This window comes from Talpa occidentalis, unplaced genomic scaffold, assembly GCF_014898055.3.
Source record: "Talpa occidentalis isolate TD23 unplaced genomic scaffold, MPIMG_talOcc4v2.1 talOcc4.7, whole genome shotgun sequence".
Lineage (NCBI taxonomy): Eukaryota > Metazoa > Chordata > Mammalia > Eulipotyphla > Talpidae > Talpa > Talpa occidentalis.
Window position 1 is genome coordinate 87,964,541 of NW_023605083.1, and position 19,650 is coordinate 87,984,190.

The 19,650-nt window shown below is 46.1% G+C and overlaps 2 protein-coding genes across 3 annotated transcripts in view; one reads left to right on the forward strand and one right to left on the reverse strand.

The window, feature by feature from the left end:
* Nucleotides 1-6,176: 6,176 nt before the first annotated feature.
* The window catches only part of ITGAE (integrin subunit alpha E), a 68,790-nt gene continuing 55,316 nt past the window's right edge, over nucleotides 6,177-19,650 (reverse strand). For both annotated transcript variants that reach the window (XM_054689742.1, XM_054689743.1), the window contains 7 exons: nucleotides 19,494-19,557; nucleotides 19,301-19,408; nucleotides 15,840-15,896; nucleotides 15,487-15,576; nucleotides 14,307-14,402; nucleotides 9,069-9,179; nucleotides 6,177-7,786 (listed from right to left, as the gene is read on the reverse strand). In XM_054689742.1, coding sequence (XP_054545717.1) covers nucleotides 7,691-7,786; nucleotides 9,069-9,179; nucleotides 14,307-14,402; nucleotides 15,487-15,576; nucleotides 15,840-15,896; nucleotides 19,301-19,408; nucleotides 19,494-19,557 — 622 coding nt within the window. In that variant the 3' untranslated portion in view covers nucleotides 6,177-7,690. The remainder of the gene's footprint in view (nucleotides 7,787-9,068; nucleotides 9,180-14,306; nucleotides 14,403-15,486; nucleotides 15,577-15,839; nucleotides 15,897-19,300; nucleotides 19,409-19,493; nucleotides 19,558-19,650) is intronic.
* Nucleotides 16,109-19,529, forward strand: HASPIN (histone H3 associated protein kinase). Its single transcript, XM_037492470.2, has one exon. The coding sequence runs from the start codon at nucleotides 16,109-16,111 to the stop codon at nucleotides 18,449-18,451; it is 2,343 nt and encodes a 780-aa protein (XP_037348367.1). The 3' UTR covers nucleotides 18,452-19,529.

The following is a 19,650-nucleotide window of genomic DNA, read 5'->3' on the forward strand; positions in this document are numbered from 1 at the left end:
ACAGACTTCTCTGAGCACCAAAGTCCTAGTCAGAGAAGTAAGGGTGGAGAAAAAAGCATAAATGTCAGCAGGATTCCAAATCATCATTATTTGCATATAGGATGTAACTAAAAAGCTATTTTATTCATTTTTTAAAATATTTATTTATGCATAGAATAACTGGGGTGTAGGCCAGAGGTGCAGAGGGTGAGAAGACTCACCAGAGACAGAGTGGGGAACAGAACAGGCAGATCTACTGAAATACACTGCTGAGGGGAACAGTGGGCAAGACAGGAGGGTCTGCTGAGCCATGTGGGTAGCTCCCTCGTGGGGGATCTAACTGTTGCTGCAGTAACTGGATAGCTTCAAAGTGCTGAGACTTAACCCCTTGCACCACCAGGGAGGCCCCCTCAAAAGCTATTTTAAAAAAAAAAGACATCTTTTTAAAAATCTCTCTCTTGATTAATTGCTCTAGCTGGTACTTGCAAAACTATGTTGAATAGGTGTGGTGAAAGCATACATCTTGCCTTGTACCTGATCTTAGAGAAATTACTCACCACTTAGTATGATGTTAGCTATTAATTTGTTATATTAACCTTTATTGTGTTTATGTATGTTACTTCTCTCCCCATTTTTGAGGTTTTTTTTTTAATCAGAAGTGGATATTTAATCTTATCAAATGCTTTCTCTGCATGTATTGACATGATCATATGATTTTTATATTTCTTTTCATTGTTGTGGGAAAGACATAAGTCAATTTATTGATGTTGAAATATCCTTTTGTTCCTGAAATAAATCCCAAGTGGTCATGATGTATTATCTTTTAATATATTGTTGAATTTTGTTTCTACATTTTTATTGAGGATTTTTGCATTTGTGTTCATCAGGGATTTTGTGTGTGTGTGATGTCCTATGCTTTTGTTATCAGAATAGTGTTTTTTGGAAGCATTTACATTAATAAAGCTATCACTATTTGCAGATGACATGAAAATAGACATATTAAAGACTACTAAAAAAAGACTATTAGAAACAGTATATCAGTACGGTAAAATGGCAGATGACAATCAAATGAAAACTGGCTGTGTTCCTATATGCAAAATATGAACTTGAAAGAATGTAATCAGTAAAACCAAACTACAAATAAAAATGAAACCAATAAATAATAGTATGTTTTAGACAGAAGCAACAAAAGGAAATGATCCCAGTTACAATTGCTTCAAAAGGAAGAGATACCTGGGAAAAGCCTAAACAAAGGATGTGAATGACCTGTACAATGAAAACTAAAAGACATTGCTAAAATAAAATGAATAAGATATAAATAAATGGAAAGATATTGCCTGCTCGTAGACAGAAGAATTAACATTGTCAAAATGGCCATCTTACCCACAACAATATACAGTTTCATTGCAATCCCTATCAATGTTGCAATGACATTCTGCAAAGAAATAGAAAAAACATTAATGAATTTTATATGAAACCCCAGAAGTCCCCAAATAACCAAAGCAATCTTAACAAAAAAGAACCAAACTATCACCCTCCCAGGCTTCAAACAAGATGACAAAGTCAAAGTAATCAAAACAATATGGTATTTTTTTCCTGAAATTATATTTTTGTTCCTAAATCTCCCCAATACTGACATCTTCATGTCTCAATTTTTAGTGTATTATTTTAACTAATTTCTCATTATCATTTCTGTAACTTTTAATTATTTTTGCTGGTTATCTTTAGTATTTTAATTAACTTGTTATACTAAAATACTTTAAATTAATACTACATTAGCATCAATATTACTTTAAAATTTTACTCCAATACACTAATTTGTCTCTCTTTTGTTGCTATTTTCACAAATTACAACTTTATATATTGTATTCCCACTCACATAAATTATAATTATTTTTACTTTCAAGTTATATAGGGAAGATGGGCATTATGAATTAAAAATAAAATGAAGCTGACTTAAAACAAAAAAGTTCAGCAGGAAGCCAAAGAACATTCAAAATAACCAATTGTTCTAAACAGAAACTCAAGAATCAGTCAAGGGAAAGACATTTTTCACATGAGTTGTGTAGAACGCCTTTGTAAATTAAGAACTCTGAAGGAAATGATAAAAACTTGCGGTAGGGTTTTTTTAAAAACCTCAGTCAGTGGGGCCTCCCTGGTGGTGCAAGAGGTTAAGATGCAACCTATGAAGCAGTCCGCAGCCACTGCAGCATGGGGCCTCCTGGCCAGGGAGCAACCCACACGGCCCAGCAGAGCTCACCTGACTCGCCGGCTGCTGCCCTCAGCAGTGTACTTTGGCCAATCTGTCTGTTCTGTTTCCCACAGTCTCTGGTGAATCCTCTCACCCCGACACCTCTGGCCTGTACCCCAGCTCTTGTATGCATAAATAATTTTTTTTAAAAAACGAAACCTCAGTCCGTGGGGAGATATATTTCTGAATGAGAAGACAATATCCACCTTGGCTTGTTCATTTAAATTAAAGCCCAATGTGTCTCCAGAAACATCAATTCCAAAGAGCACCTGCACCCCTATGTTTATAGCAGCACTGCTTACAATAGCTAAGCTTTGGAAACAACCCAAATGCCCAAAAATAGATGACTGGATCAAGAAGATGTGGTACATATATACCATGGAATATTACTCAGCATTCAAAAAAGATAAACACATGCAATTTGCAGCAACATGGATGGCGCTGGAAGGGATCATGCTCAGTGAAATAAGCCAGAAAGAAAAAGAAAAATACCGGATGGTCTCACTCATAGCAGGAATCTAGAAAACTTAAATAAGGGACCAGGAAAATGAATAACTATAAGAAAGTGAAACTCAAAATCAACAAAAAACTATGAACCAGAGACACTCTTTGGGGGGTGGGGGTGGGGAGGGGAGGGATTGGGGTCAAAATAAGGGGGTTGCAATTGTATGGGGAATATAAAAATAAAATTCATTATAAAAAAAAAAGCCCAATGTGTCTCTTTGGGGAATCTGAAAAACTAAAACCAAGCATTAACTGAAAAAATATAATCAATGCACATAACCTTTAAGACAATAGTTGTATTAGGAACTTACTCATCGATATGCTTGGAAACAGACCAAGGGACATGTTTAAAGATGTTCGTCCTACCTTTTCTTTGTAATAAATAAATGGAAAGAACCTAAATATCCACCTGTAGGAACTTGTTAAAATAAATATAACATCATATATTATGGAGCTGCTGAAAAGAATGGAGTGGATCTGTAGATGTTGCTACTGAAAAATATCTAAAGTCTCTTAGATGAAAAAGCAAGGTGTAGAACACTATATACACTCCTACACCATTTAAATATTTTCTAAATTTATGCTGGTATATGCATAAGAATATTTTAAAGCATATATTAGAAACTACTAATCATGGTTGCATTTGGAAAGGGAGCTCAGAGCTGGAAAGGAAGGTATAGGGAGACATGTCTCAATTTTTAATACCTTTGTGCTTTTTTGAGTTGTTATTTGCATAGTGCTAAAAAATGAGTTCCTTCAGATTGTGTTGCTGGTACAAAAACATATTAAAAATAAAACTAAATTTCCAGAATTTATATATATTCATATATGAATTTCATAAATGGTAACAAAATTTTAAATCATTCATGAACATTTCAGTGAACAGTCTAGAGATCAACTGTTATTCATTTGGAAATAATAATTAAGGTCATCAGGTAAACAGAAACCACTCTAGGTATTTCAAGCAGAAAGTACTTAATAGAGAGAGGTTAAGTTTCAAATTTATGGAGTAAAACTGCGGAGCTGGTGTCACCTAAATTTTGCAGGGGCCACCACCACTGTGAAGCCCACACTGTCAAGGGAACCTGGACCCATAGCTGCCACAGGAAGAAACGCTTCTTCCATCATTCCACCTTCTGGTCCAATACCAGTGCCTCTCACTGGCAAAACCAAAACTAGAAGCCCACTGCAGGGGGTTCTGGGAAATGGTTAAAGCCTTCAGGCCCTGGTGATACAGGTGGGATACGGGGATGGTGGGAATAAGACAGAGTGTGGGTAAGGACAGTGTGGGTGGTGCTATAAAAATCAGTTACGTTCTGGAAAATAAAATACTCAGGTTAAATTCCTTAATTAACACCTAATACACATATAATGTTCAGGGAAAAAATAAAATTTAAAAGAAATAATGATGAAAATATCAAAAATAGATAAAGACGACCAGAGGATCACAAGGATTACTTTCTACATTATATTGGGTTGTCAGAAAAGTCATGACACATTTTTGCTAGAAAAAATACATCATGACTTTTCCAACAACCCAATATATGTCTTCACTGCTTAATCTTTTGCAATGACATTTATAATTCACAAAAACAAAAATTGTTCTTAGGAGTAGGGAGATGTGATCAAGTTTGTAATGCATGAAACATAAAAATGTAAAAAGACTAAGAGCAAAGCTAGGCAGTAACTAGGCCTTCATCTCTGTACCCCCAACTCCCAAGCAGGTTTCTTCTCCCCCTGTGAACAAGTGCTCTCCCATGGTGACAACATTTTTTTTTAAGATTTATTTATTTATGCATATAAGAGCTGTGGTACAGGCCAGAGGTGTAGGGGGTGAGAGGATTCACCAGAGACAGAGTGGGGAACAGAACAGGCAGACTGACCGAAATACACTGCTGAAGGGAGCAGCGGGCAAAACAGGAGAGGTCTGCTGCGCCATGTGGGTAGCTCCCTGGCTAGGGATCGAACTCGTGCTGCAGTGGCTGCCGATAGCTTCATAGGTTGCATCTTACCCCTAGGGCCACCAAGGAGTCCTGGTGACAACATTTATTAAAGGACAAAAGTCTCCCTGAGCTATTTGCTAAGCAAGAAGCCAGGTGAGGACTGGCACAGTGTATTGAATAGGTTTGTTCATACTTACAAGAGAAATAAAACAGCAGAACAAAGTCCTGGTTTTCTCTCCTTCCTAGTTCCTGTTTTGGTGACCACCTTTTCTCTACATTTTACACTTGTTCTGGGGGTGTCCTGTGGACTGACTTTAAATAGGCCACATCTTAGTATAACAGCGTGGTCCCCAGGAAAAGAGGAGGTTCCAGGTTCCCTGCCCCACCCAAGGGAAGGTGGAGCTGAGCAGGGAGGAGAAGAAGCTGGAGAGGAGACTGGGGAAGGAAGGAAGCAGGATGGAGAGCCAGAAGGAGACCTGGAGGCGGCACAAGGAGCAGAGAGACATGTGAAGAAACTGTGCTGGTTCCTTGGTCCTGGACAGGTTGAAACAGATGCAGGTGAGACACCCGTGGGGAGGTGACAATGGCAGCTTTTATCCTGATTTTGATTTTGCTCTTTTCCTCCCAGACTTGTTGTAGGGTAAGGAAAAATGTCAGGTTTTCTGCCCTCCCGCCATCAGGATAGATGATGGATCCTTGTCCTGAATACATGCCTGATGGCGGGCACCTGGAGTAGGGTGTGGGCATAGGTAGATGGGATTCACCTGGGCTGAGACTGGGCTTTTAAGGGCGGCGTCACGGGGACGCCAGCAGCAGCAGAAGCTGAAAGAGAAGCCAAGAGAGAAGCCGAGAAGAAGCAGCAGAAGCAGAGTACGCTGGAGAGCCCAGATAGAGAGAGAGAGTACGGATTTGTTGGGGGCTGGGAGGCCTGCCAGCCTCCCGGCCCCCCAGCACCCCTGCCTGCCATGTACTGGGTAAATCCCTGCAAAAGCCACTGAGGACTCTGCCTCCTCCTTCACCCGGTCCGCTTGATCAGAAAACCTGCTCTGTGTCCAGTCCTGCCCTTACACTTGTCTGGTTGTTTCTGACCCTTTCCCATGGGTCCCCACCAGAAGGTGCTTTAGACCTGTGGCAGGCTTTCGGGCCTTGCTTTGGACCAACCCTGTTTGGGTGGACTTTTACCCATGAGGGGATGGGTAACTGTGGGTGCTTGATTTGAAAACTATGTTGTCTTTTCTGTATTGCACGCTAATTGTATAAAGTTCCTTGCCATTTGAGTCTCATATGTTTTGTCTTGATGTGGCACATGGCAGACCCTATTTAGAGCAGGCAGATTTTGGGGTTCTGGGATGCCCCTCTCCCTGCCCTGTTGTAGAAATTCTGGCCTTGTACCCAGGCAGGGGAAGAACAAGCAGTACTTCAGGAATGGTGAGGTCAGGAGAAGCTTTATTACTCATGCATGAGGTCCCAGACCTGGGTAGCCCTGTAAGGTGTGAGCACCTGTTTAAAGACAAACGGTTTCTTTTATAAACAACTATCTTACATTAATAGCATCAGTTTTCAGCAGGCACAACCATTTGCTGCAAAGTCTCCAGAGAAGGGTGGGCTGGTGGGGGGTGGGGGCAGGCAAAGGGGGAAAGATGCAGGCATTTGGGTATAGCCTTGGAGAGATAGACCAGCTTGGCCAGCTACCCAACCCTGTTGAAATGTGACTTTATTTAGATAGAAATGCTGAGGCCCTGGCCATTAATCTTCAAAGGGAAAGCGCTCTAAGAAAGCAAACTTGCTAATGATACCTGCATTGGAGGTTCATTGCACCTGGGCTGGAAGTTCTGCTGGAATCTTTATTATATTCATCTGCTCAATAATGTATTTTCTTATCACTGTAACATTAGGACCTTGCAAATACCAAATTAGGAATCACATTTGACCACAGTCCCCAGAAGTACTTTGCAGAACACTATTTTGAGAGTCATTAAAAGACATGGCAAGGAAAAAAGCATACAAAGGAAACAAGACTGGAAATGCTATATAACTCCCCTTGGGGGGGAAAGTCAGCTTGTGTTATATTTGCATATTAACGGTGCTTCTGCACAGAAAACAGTTTAACATTAACTCTGTAAGTTAAGTAATTATCGGGCTTTTCTGCCCTCCCGCCATTAGATTAAATGTATGCCTGACGGTGAACACCTGGGGTAGGGTTTGGGCACACGTAGGTGGGCACACGTAGGTGGGCACACCTGGGCTGAGACAGGGGTTATAAGGGCAGCGTGACAGGGAACGGAACCACAAGAAGGAAGTGAGAAAGAGAACAGAAGACCAGGAGAACAGCAGAGAAGCAGAATGCCAGACTCAGCGGGGGCTGGGAGGCCTGCCAGCCTCCTGGCCCCCTGGCCCCCCTCCCTGCCATGTACCTGGTAAACTCAATAAAACCCTGAAAAAGCCACCGAGGGCTCCAGGACTCCTCCTTCACCTGTCTGCTCGGATCATAGAGATCCTGCTCTGTTCCCTTCCTGCCCCTACACACACCAAAGGGCTACCAAGTTAATTTTTTGCAGAATACAGACATATTGGGGGCAACATATGGTTAAAAAACAATATTCTACAAACAACTGTTAGAGTCTAATCTAGACCATCCTGCAGGAAAAAGCAGCCAGTGAGACACCAAGTCTCTTGAAGTCTGAGGACAGGGTCACGCTCTCTTACCATGGCTGAGGAAGCTGGCCATAGTACTCCTTCTTGTTTTTTTAAGATTTATTTATTTTTAAGATTTATTTATTTATGCATACAAGAACCAGAGGTGCAGGTGGTGAGAGGATTCATCAAAGTGGGGAGCAGAACAGGCAGATGTACTGAAATACACAGCTGAGTGGAGCAGTGGGCGAGGCAGGAGAGGTCTGCTGTGCCATGTGGGTAGCTCCCTGGCCGTCTGGGGATCAAATGAACTCGTGCTGCAGTGGCTTCGGATAGCTTGATGACGCTGCCTTTAACCCCTCCGCCACCAGGGAGGCTCCTAGTATTCCTTTGTGAGCAGGTTTTCTGACTCCATCTGGGCCTTCCTTATCTTTTCCAAGTTTTTTTGTTGATATTTTCTTTTAAAAAAGCCACACTAAAACAAAGGAATAGGAAAGCCAATTACAGGCTGAAGATAACCATCAGCTTTAGAAAACCATTTATCTGGATGTTGCTGAAATAGCCCCTTATACTCCCTTGCTCCTCACACTTCCTGAGTCGCTCCCAGATAACCCAGGCTTTCCCCAAGTCTTCCCTAATGCCCACTCCCCTGTGAGAAGTCCCGCCTTCCTCTGAACCCCCAGAGCACTTCAACCCTTTTCACATAACTAAGTAGTTTCAGCTGTACCAGATCTTACTTATTGAAAGTATTCAGTTTACTATGCTGAGGGTAGAAAGAGATCAAGCAGGAGGGCCTCCTACAGCAAGAAACTCACAACCTACTAGGAAGAGAAACAGCGCAGTACTGTGTGACGACTGCCTTTTGGAAGGGTTTCCAGAAGGCAGCTCACGGGAAAGCACATGACTCCTGCCAGCGGCCTCAGGAATCTCTGGCAGAGTCTGGAAGGAAGAATGTGGACAAGGTGAGAAACTAAAGAAGGGCATTCAGCTGGGGGAGGAGAACAGCTTCGCTGCAAGCACAGAGACACGGACCTACTCAGGGAACAGCCCAACATGGCTTGGAGAAAAAAGCAAGAATTAGAGGGAGAGCGGGTGAGAGGTGAGAGTGGAGGATCCTGAATGGGGTAAAGGAGTTGCAGAGCTTGAATTCTAAAACAGGGCAAGAAAAGGAAAGGATTTAAATAGAGGAACAGCAACCAGATCCGTTTTAGGAAAAATCTCACTGTACTCCAATACTTTAATTAGATTTTTGCATTTCCTTCTTTCCCTCCTTCCCTCCCTCCCTCCCTCCCTCCCTCCCTTCCTTCCTTCCTTCCAGCACTGGGTCAGAAGTGCTGGAGGGTGAGAGAATTCACCAGAGTCACCAGAGCCAGAGCGGGGAGCAGAACAGGCAGAAGGACCGAAGTACACTGCTGAGGGGAGCAGCAGGCGGCAGGACCAGCCGGGGAGCAGCAGGGGAGCAGCCAGGGAGCAGCCAGGGAGCAGCCAGGGAGCAGCGGGGATTGAACCTGCACTGCAGAGGCTGCGGCCAGTTTCGCAACCCAGCGCTCAAACGCTGTACCACCGGGGAGGCCCGATTTTTGCATTTTCAAGCAGAAATTGTCTTACTCATCTGGCTGAAGGTGCTGTGTGGCTGAAGGGAGGGGAAGGTGGCCACAAGACAGGGGAGCTGCCACCTCAGGGGCTGGCTGTCCCAGGAGCACAGCGCCCCCGCCAGGGCCCGGCCTCTCCCCTTTATGAACACGAGAGGAACTGACCTTGACCAGGATGATGATAATGACAATCAAGACCAGAAAGGCCCCAACACTGCTTCCAATGATGAGAGGCAAAGAAAGGTACACCTCATTTTTCAGGAAGATGACGGTGATCTAGAACAAACAGAGAGAGGCCATCCAGTAAGTCAGGTAAAGCAAATGAGGGGAAAAAACATTGTTTTAAGGAGCAAAATATGAGAACTTGGCAACAGTCTGTGTATTGATCAAAACTGGTAACAGTAAAGCAAAAAGCTAAACATTCTAGATACAGCATCTAAAATTATCTAATGAGACTTCCATTATCCAGCTCTGCATGTAAGGAGGCTGGAAGTCACCACCTGAGCTAAGTAAAAAGCTGAGCAGACTGGGCCTCCCCGGTGGCGCAGTGGTTGAGCACTGCCCGCAGCCTCCCCAGTGCCGGTTAGATCCCCTCCCAGGCCACCAGGTGAGGGTCCCACATGGTGCACAGACCTCTCCTACTGCACCTGCTGCTCCCCTCGCCCGCTGCTCCCCTCGCCCACTGCTCCCCTCGCCCGCTGCTCCCCTCAGCAGTGTACTTCGGTCCTTCTGCCTGTTCTGCTCCCCGCTCTGGCTCTGGTGGATTCTCTCACCCTCCCGCGCTTCTGACTGTACCCAGTGCTTGTATAAATAAATTTTTAAAAATTGTTTAAAAAGCTGAACAGACTAAAAAGTCCCCAATTCTTGCTGGATCCACAGAGAGGGACGGACACCAGTAACCACTGCCCCCAAACCTGGAAAGGCAGACAGGTGAGAACAGGGGATAGCGGCTTTCCAGGGCCAGGGAAGCCTGGACTGTGAGTGAAGAATTGCTGAGCTCAGTGTGGGTAACTCTCAGTCACAGGGGCCCCCACCACTTTGTGAGATTTACCTTCAAGAGCTCAACCCGGTTCCCACAGTAAATATCAAGAGTAAAACCCCCTCATGCTTCCAGCAAGGGGAGGCAAATGGGAATCATTTTTGAAATACACCAGGATACTCCGTTCTTCATAACAAAATTACTTACCAGAGCCTAATCTGCTGAGTTATTATCAGAGTCAGATTAACTGGGGTAGGGGTGGGGTGGAGGAGAGTATCTAAGTTGAGCCCACTTTAGCTCTCCTGTCCCCTCTAAGGGGGTTGGGAAAACCTTAGAAAGAGTTGTAAAGTTCACAGTTCAGAGGCCCAGGCCCACTGAAAGAGAGAGCTGATCACAGGAGGACAGACTGCTCCCGCGCCCCCCACACCCGCCACCACGTGACCTAAGGTCCGTGTGCAGCAGCTCCTTCTACCTGGCACATTGTGTTTGGTGATCAGGACCCTCCCTGGTAGCACAAGGGGTTAAGCACAACACTGTGAAGCTGTCCGCAGCCTCTGAAGCATGAGTTCAATCGCAGGCCCGGCCAGGGAGCAACCCACATGGCACAGCAGACCTCTCCAGTCTCGCCCGCTGCTCCCCTCAGCAATGTATTTTGGTCAGTCTGCCTGTTCTGTTCCCACTCTGTCTCTGGCCTGTACCCCAGTTCTTGTATGCATAAATAAATGTCTTTTAAAAAGAAAAAGACATGCTAGAGGCGAAACAACAAAGTCGCTGAAGTGAAGATGAAGTGAAGATGTTTCTGATGGACTCGCTGGTGCACTAGACACGGCTGAGGAAAGAATCTCTGGGTTGATCAATGGAATCCTCAAAAGATAAAGAGCAGGAAAACTGGGGAAAAAAGAGAATTAAAAAAATAGAGCACAATAAAATGTTGCAATGACCACAAAACAGTTCAGTTCTATAAACTGTTCTGGTCTCTCTTCCTAGAAGCGCTAAGTCAGGAGATTGTGACCTTCTGTTAAAGATTTTCTGACAGTTTAATAAATGTGCCAAGCAGTGAAGGTCTCTAGATTTTAAAGGACATTGAAAAACAGAAAATCAAGATTCTCTATCCAGCTATGACATCAATGCCCTTGAGCCCAAGCTCATCACAGTCAAAATGATGGCCTATTTTAAATGATGGCCAAGTCCTTTCCAACTGATCTGGCAGCTTGTTTTGATCCTGCACAAGCCCCTGGAGTCTGATAATACATTTTTCCCCACAGGAAATATACGACAAAGATACTGGGTCTGCTCTTCATCAGACTGAAGTACATGTTACCTCAGAGACATGATAAGAAATGCTAAATGGCCCCCAGGTCTTTTGCTTGCAGAACTCTTCCATTAGAAGCTGTCCAGTTTTGCTGTCCAGGGCTCTCTCAACTTCAAAAGCCTAGCCTCCCTTGTCACTGACAGGACTCAGGAGGAAAGCTCAGGGGATGTTCTTCCCAACGAAGGCATAGATGTAGCCTTCCCAAGCTCTGGCCAGCAGAAGGCCGTAACATGTTCTCAGGACTCAAGCAGGGCCAGAGCGCCATCCAGACTCCTCTGCCTGCCCAGAACACTGAGTTCCCTTCAAGCATATGTTTAAGCCCTAAGAACAGGCATGTTTTAAAGAAAATATCTGTAAGGGGTGAAAGGCTGGACAAACTAACCTTTGAGGCCTGTTCCAATTAAGTTAGCATAGCTAGTTAAATAGACAGCTAGGGTTGTTCCCCTGAGGCACTATTTTTTAAAAGATTTATTTACATACACAAGAAATGGGGTACAGGCCAGAGGTGCGGGGGGTGGGGGGAGAGGACTCACCAGTGACAGAGTGCGGAACAGAACAGATGGAGCAACTGAAATACATTGCTGAGGAGAGCAGCGGGTGAGACAGGAGAGGTCTGCTGTGCCATGTGGGTCACCTCACTGGCCAGGGATCGAACTCATGCTACAGTGGCTGCAGACAGCTTCACAGTGCTGTGTTAAGACACCCCTTGCGCCACCAGGGAGGGCCGGCTCTCTTTAATTCATTTGCAGCCAAACTTAATAGGAATGAGAACAGGGAGGAAGCAAAGAGGAGAGAAGAGGAGGGGAGCTTCCCTTTCATTCTACAGACCAGTGAAGGTGGAGAAGCAGGGGAAGAGCTTGATAGGCTGGGTGTAGGATGGAAGTCCTGAGGTGACAGTGGTGCAGCAGGTCAGATTTGAGCAGAAGAAATGCTCCTGTCCTTTTTCTCTTCTAAAACTATAGGTCCCCTAAAGTATCCCAAAGCTGTCCTGGTAGAGAAGGGAGAAGCAAGACACAGGGCACTCCTGCTTGCAGCCACCAACACAGTGCCTGACCCATAGTAACCATCTCCCCTTAGATTCTGTTCAGGAATCAAGGCCACTCTCAGTGAATCATGATAAAGCTACTTGCCTCTGCCACTGACTGCCATGAGATCCAGTCCTTACTAGTAAGATGTAAGATGTCTACTGGGCATTTTTTTTTTTTAAGATTATACTCAAGAACTGGGGTACAGGCCAGATGAGCGGGAGTGAGGGGATTCACCAGAGGCAGAGTGGGGAGCAGAACAGGCAGACTGATGAAATACACTGCTGAGGGGAACAGCGGGCGAGACAAGAGAGGTCTGCAGCGCCATGTGGGACCCTCGCTGGCCGGGATCAGACCCGCACTGCAGAGGCTGTGGACAGCTTCACAGTGTGGCGCTCAACCACCAGCGCCACCAGGGAGGCCCTGCTGGGGATTTTTAAGAAAACATTTTGTTCCTCCCTGAAAAGGGAAGGACATGAAGAAAAGTCTTTTTGCTACTGATCTCTTGCTTCCTGATTTGTATGGTGCCATGTGAAAATAGAGCTCTAGGAGAGGTGGCAACTTTGTGCTTGCCGCAAGGGAAGGCCTCACCAACGCAAAGACCGCAGAGACAGATTCAAAGGAAGAAGCCTAGGAATCCAAACCTGCCTTCCTCACTAGGTAAACAATGGTCCGCCTGGTCCATTAGTGGCGTCCTCCATTACCTGCAGCTGAAATGCACTTGGATACACAGCAGTTTCATACACACAGATTCACTGTAAGTCAGTGCACTAGGTAATACTCTGCCTGGGGTATTGAATTTAAAGAAAAGAAAATTTGGGGGGGGGTGGATGCTACTGAAATCATTAAGAGGAGGAAATATATAAATACATTATCTCAGAGTGTACATGTAAGAACTGTTAAGAGTAACTGCCTTTGGGGAGAGGGAGTTGGGCTGTGGGAAGGAGGGAGTGAAGTGACCATTATTTCCCATTTGGTCTCTTTCTGGAGGGTCTACATTTCCTTGCTATTACTTCTATTTTTTAAAACCTGGGCAGTGGGGCAATAGGGCATTTCTATTTCTTCCATATCATTTTCTATATTAGAAATAGTTACAAATAAAAGGAAATGTGATTTCTGACATGTCTAGAGAACTGCTCTTTTCTCCTCCTCCAAGGAGGATATCAGCGGACCTAATATTTAGCATCCAGTCTTGCTCTCCTGACATTCCCAGTGGTAATGGAGCACGCCTAACCAAAGGGCTCACAGCTGACCATCTCTGAAGCCAGCTGCATGGCTAGGTGTCAGCAACAAGAATGACAATGGGCCTCCCTGGTGGCGCAAGTGGTTAAGTCTCAGCACTACCAATCTATCAGCAGCCACTGCAACACATGTTTGATCCTGGCTAGGGAGCTACCCACATGGTGCAGCAGACCTCCCCTGTCTCACCCGCTGCTCCCCTCAGCAGTGTATTTCAGTAGATCTGCCTGTTCTGCTCCCTACTCTGTCTCTGGTGAATCCTCTCACCCCCTGCACCTCTGGCCTACACCCCAGTTCTTGTATGCATAAATAAATAAAATAAATCTTTAAAAAAAATAGAGAGAGAAGTCAGGGCAGCACACAAAGGAGCATTCAGCACACAGATCACAGACATCAGCTTGACTTAGGGGTCATACTTCTGCAAAGCAAATCTCAAGAATTCTTAGTCTAAGACTTACAAAAGAATGATGCATTGCTGAATATTCTGTTAACTGCTGGAACTAAGCACTGATACTACTGACCAGAAAGAGCTAATGTATACAAAAATAGAATTTCTCACTTAGGAAAATGTTTAAAAAAGCAATACATTTTCATATCCAAGTCTTTATAGCTGTTGATTCCAGCCCTAGTTATTTCAGCTACCTCAGCTTAGCCCTCTTATACAACTGCTCCCCGTCAGATGGAAAAACTGAGGCAGAAACTAAGTGACAGAGGGTGGCAGAAACATCTGGTGGCAGAGTCAAGATCAGAGGTGATAAGACCGACAACAAGAAGAGAAGGCTGCAGAGTGCAGTACAAGTGAGGTACATGTTTTCTAGGCCACTCCCCAGGAAACAGCCAGGGATTACCGTAGTTCTGTTGTTCTTTCCATTCTGCTCCTCATACAGGTTTTTGTCAAAAGATATTTCACCAAGGATCTGCAGTTCAGTTATATCTGCTAGTAACTATAAAAATGAAGGGGGGAGGGGAAAACATATTTTAGACACGGACTTCATGGTTATGCACAGCATTCACCATCTCACCCTGTAAATATGTCCCTTTTCTAAAGTTCCTCAGCCAGGTTAATGGTTTCAGCAACCACACAGTTACCCAAGCCACTTTACTTCATGCCACACACCCAATCACCTGTCCCATGTCAATCCTTTACAATTTTTTTAACCTCCCTTGCAACTGTCTCTTGTTCTCCATCCCCACTGCTGCTCACTCAGTGCAGATGTCATCACTCTTATCTGGGTAACTGTAACATGTTACACTTGCACTTTCCACTTTAGAATGAGTGATCAGTGAAGACTTCTCTAAAAAGGTAACATCTGAGCTATACACAGAAAGAAACCACACACATGAAGATCTGGGGACAGCGCACTGCCATGCAGAAGGGACGCCAAGTACAAAAATCCGGTGGCCAGCACACTGGCCAGCTGTGGAGTAGAAAGGCCAGAACAGTGTAAGCAGCGTCCACTAGCGGCGTGTCAGGGATATAACAAGCAGGGGAGAAGAGAGTAGTTGGAGATGAAGGGGAGGAAGTGTGCAGAGATCTGGTTGTGCAGTACCATACAGGGGCCACCAAAAAAGTATGGATATCAGTGAGTGCATTCAAATGCTAACATGAAAATAAAGGCAGAGAAGTGCACAATGTTTGTTTAAAATAGAAATGCAGGTATTATGTAGGGAGCTTGGCAAGAACAGGTGGAATGTCACTACAACGGTCTAATAGACGGTGGCCTGAACTACAACAGTAGCAAGGAAGATGGAGAGAAGTGAATGGATTTAATCTGGAGCTGGAATGCTGAGCTTGCTGCTGAAATTGACATGGGAATGCAGGTAAGGGAGGGGTCACAAGTCATTCCTAGCAAGTGACTTGAGCAAGTTATCCTATTAAGTTACCCTGAATGGTTGGGTAAACAACAGGTTGGGACAGAAGGCGGGTCAGAGACCTGTTTTGGTTGTTATTTTTGAGATGCCATTCTCGTTTCTAGGGAAGATGTCCTAGAAACAGGTTTGAGCAGCTACCTAAATCTGGAGCATTACCCGCTTAGTCACGGAGAACTCTGCAATCACGGTTACATTGTCCTTATCCGAACTGACGTCACAGCTCACTGAATGCCAACCTTCCACATTCTAGAAAAGTCAAATCTAGTTAGCACAATCCTATTTCGTGCGGAAAAGCTGGAAATTTTAACGGCACAGAAAGCCGCAGCCTTGGCAAATGTGACTCAATGAAGAGGCTAAGGCGGGGAAGTGGGGGGTGCTGTCTTGGGCCCCCAGCGAGCGCTCTGAGGAGGGGCGGGGTGGGGGGACCTCGGGGAAGCAGAAGCCGGGACCCTCACGACCCGTTCCAAGCCCACCCCCCTCCCTCGGCCTCTCGGGACAGCCAAGCTCACCTGAGCCGAATTGCTCCCACAAGCGCACTCCTTACTTCCGGTGCACTCCGTGGAGGCCTGCAACGAGAGCCATTCCCGACACGCAATGAACAAGGCAAACTGCCGCTTATTCGCTCCTCCAGGCTGGCGCCAGCCCGCGGCGCTAGGACCCTGAGGGCGGGCGGGCCGGCGGCGGGCGGCGGGCGCTAGGACCCAGCGGGCGGCGGGCGCGCCTGCGTCTCGCGAAGTCTCGCGGTGTTTGCGTTTGAAAGTCCGGGCGGGCGCCGGCCATGGCGGCGTCACTCCCGCGACCCAGGAGTCGGCTCTTCCGAACGTACGGAGCTGCCGGCGGCTGGGAGCCGCGGGGGCGGCCGGGCCGGGCAGCCGCGCAGTGGTTCCAGCCGCAGGGCCGGCAGTGTGTGTTCAGCAGCAGCAGCAGCAGCGACGGCGGCCCCTCGTCCTCTGTAGCCTCCGATGATCCTGACGACCCCGACTTCTCCTGCAGCCCGGTGGGTAGACGGCGAACGCGCGCCGGGAGTCGACGCGCCCGGGACCAGCCTAGCCTGGTCGTGACTCCCAAGCGCCGGAGGCTGCGAGCCCGGCCCCCGCTGAAGTGCAGCACCCCCTACGGCCCGCTCGGCCCGCCGCCCTTCCCCAGCTGTAACCCGGGCCGCCTCAGCCGGGACCTCAGTGGCAGCAGACAGCCCAGGGACGGCGGCGACCTGGGCACCAGCGCCTCCCTGTTCAGTTCTCCGGCCTCTCCCGGCCCCGGCCCTGGGTCCCCAGCGCCAGGAGACGGCAGCATCTGTATGGACCCCTCCGCCTCTCTAGATGAAGCCTCGGAAGTTTCGAGCGACTTCCACTTCCCGGCAGCCACCCTGAACCAATCGCCTCTCCCCTGCTCCCAGGACGCAGCTACAGGAGGAGGCAGGTTCGCCAGGTTGGCCTCTCAAGCCCGTGCCAGCCTCAGGTCAGCTCTCTTTGGTTCTGTGGACTCAGGAAACTCTGAGGATTCGGAGTTTGGGACTGATAGGAAGAATATGAGGGGTTCTTGCTGTGAGAGGAAACTGTTAGGAAAGAGACCGGAGACTCCAGGTTCATCAAGCACCTGTAAGAGTCGGACCACAAACCAGGGCTCGTATCAACGGACTGAGTCTCAAGGGGCTATCCAGATAGAATATGAGGAGGCCAATGGTTGCAGGGGCGGTCTTGTACCTGGGGAAACCAACAGGCCTAAGAGAACAGGACCAAGACGGAAAAGGAAGCATCAAGAGACAGAGGAAACCTCCCTCCATTACCACGGGTCTGAAAAACCCCAGAAGATGGCAAATGAGTCACTCGGCATCCAGGACCTGACTCTTATGCTGAATGCCTGCCCATGGACCAAAGCCAGAGCTTCCTTCAGTTTCCACAAGAAGAAGATTGTCACTGCTGTGTCAGAGGTGTGCAGCAGCAATAGCATTGCCAGTTCTCTCCCAGGGTCCCTCATAGCAGAATATGCAAACCCTCCTGTCATGGACAGAACAAACAGGGCTATGTCCCCTTGGCACTCCTCTTCCATGCATTTGCTAACCCCCTTAAAGACACTACATATTGCAGATAAAAAGGAATTTGATGCTGAAAAGGTTTATGGGGAATGCAACCAGGAAGGTCCTATCCCCTTTAGCTATTGCCTTCCCAGAGAAAAACTACAAAACTGTGAGAAGATTGGGGAGGGGGTGTTCGGCGAAGTGTTTCAAATAAATGTCAATCACACACCTGTAGCCCTAAAAATCATTGCTATTGAAGGACCAGATTTAGTCAATGGAACCCATCAGAAAACTTTTGAGGAAATCCTGCCAGAGATCATCATCTCCAAAGAGTTGAGCCTCCTGGCTGATGAGGTAACCAATCGCACAGAAGGCTTTATTGGGCTGAACTCGGTGCACTGTGTTCAAGGGTCTTACCCTCCCTTGCTCCTCAGAGCCTGGGATAACTATAACTCAACCAAAGGCTCTGCAAACAACCGGCCTGACTTTTTTAAGGAAGACCAGCTTTTCATTGTGCTGGAATTTGAGTTTGGAGGGACTGACTTAGAGCAAATGAGTAAAAAGCTGAACTCCCTGGGTACTGCAAAGAGCATTCTACACCAGATCACAGCTTCTCTCGCCGTGGCAGAGGCCTCACTGCACTTTGAGCACCGAGACTTACACTGGGGGAACGTGCTCTTAAAGAAAACCAGCCTCCGGGAGCTCCAGTACACTCTCAACGGAAAGACAAGCACTATCCCCACCCTTGGGCTACAAGTCAACATCATTGACTACACCCTCTCGCGCCTGGAACGGGATGGAATTGTAGTCTTCTGTGACATTTCCATGGATGAGGACCTGTTCACAGGTGAAGGTGACTACCAGTTTGAGATCTACAGGCTAATGAGAAAAGAAAACAACAACTGCTGGGGTGAATATCACCCTTACAATAATGTCCTCTGGCTACATTACCTCACAGATAAGGTTCTGAAACAAATGACCTTCAAGAAGAAGAACACGCCTGCCATGAAGCAAATGAAGAGAAAGATCCAGAATTTCCACAAGACAATGCTGAACTTCAGTTCTGCCACGGATTTGCTCTGCCAGCACAGTCTGTTTAATTAAGCCCAAGGTGCCTTACTACGCCAGACTGAGCAAGTACTAGTTGTGAAGATCCTGTTGCTATTTTCCATCTCCATCTCCAGAGCAAAGTGGAATTTTTCCATTCTTAACATGTTTCTAATCAGCTTTTCAAACAAGGATTTTGCTTCCAAGTAGAAACTGAAATGTTTTAACCTGTTAACAAATGTTCTTTAGAAATAAATTACATGAGAGCAAGTGTGTACAACTTGTAAGCCCTTTTCCTCACTTAGCAGAGTCCCTGCTGCAAATTCCATATTTTCATTTTTGAGTCTTGACACTTTATGTGCAAAAGTAAAGTTCGGGGAAGCCCAAGGCCTCATTTGCCATACTGACCAGAGCCTGTTGCTGTGTCTGGTGAGGCTGGCGTGTCTGGTTGCTGTGTCTGGTGTGTCTGGTGAGCTCTGAGATGTCAACCGAAGAGAAAACAGGCTATAGTAAAGCTGAGACCAAAAAAGACAAGACTGGAGGGAGAGGAAAGGGGAGATGGTAGGCAATGTTTAGGGAGAAGTTCGAGAAACACCATATATTTATCAAGCTAGTTTGCCAATCACAAGCATAACTTAACAATTTTCAGTGGAAAAATAAATGTCTCCATAGCTATAAAAGATGATTTGAATTTTTGCTTATTTTTCACCAAGGGAAGGAAAACCAAATGTTTTAAATGCTGTGTTGGATAGTCCTTCTGAATATGGTTGTGGTAATTTACTCCTGTTGTGTTCCCAGGTTAACTAATCCTGTTTTTACTCCTTTTCCACACTCTATTTTTGGTGCTTTTGAGATGGATATAACCATTCTGGAGAGATGAAAGAGTAAAGAACCACTTATTAGTACCTGAGTCTTTGTCACATTCTTCACTGTTAGAATCTGGAAACCTTGTATTATGGTTGGAATACAGATTTGCAGCTGGAATTTGGCGCCAAATTTATTTTCCCCTTGTATCTGCAAAATAAAATCAGAATGGGAAGTTAAGGCTGGTGGTGTTTTACCACTTGTAGCTTTCCAGGGATGCGCATTAAGCACTTACATTAAAGAGGAATTCTTTGGTGTCAGAAAGCCCCTGGCTTGTGTTCATGTACATCACTGATGGTCTGCAATGGAGCGGACTTGTGTTAGCCTCAAAGCCCCGTTCTTATTTAAAACGAGCCTAAATGCTGCCGATGGGATACAGTAGAAGGCACCAT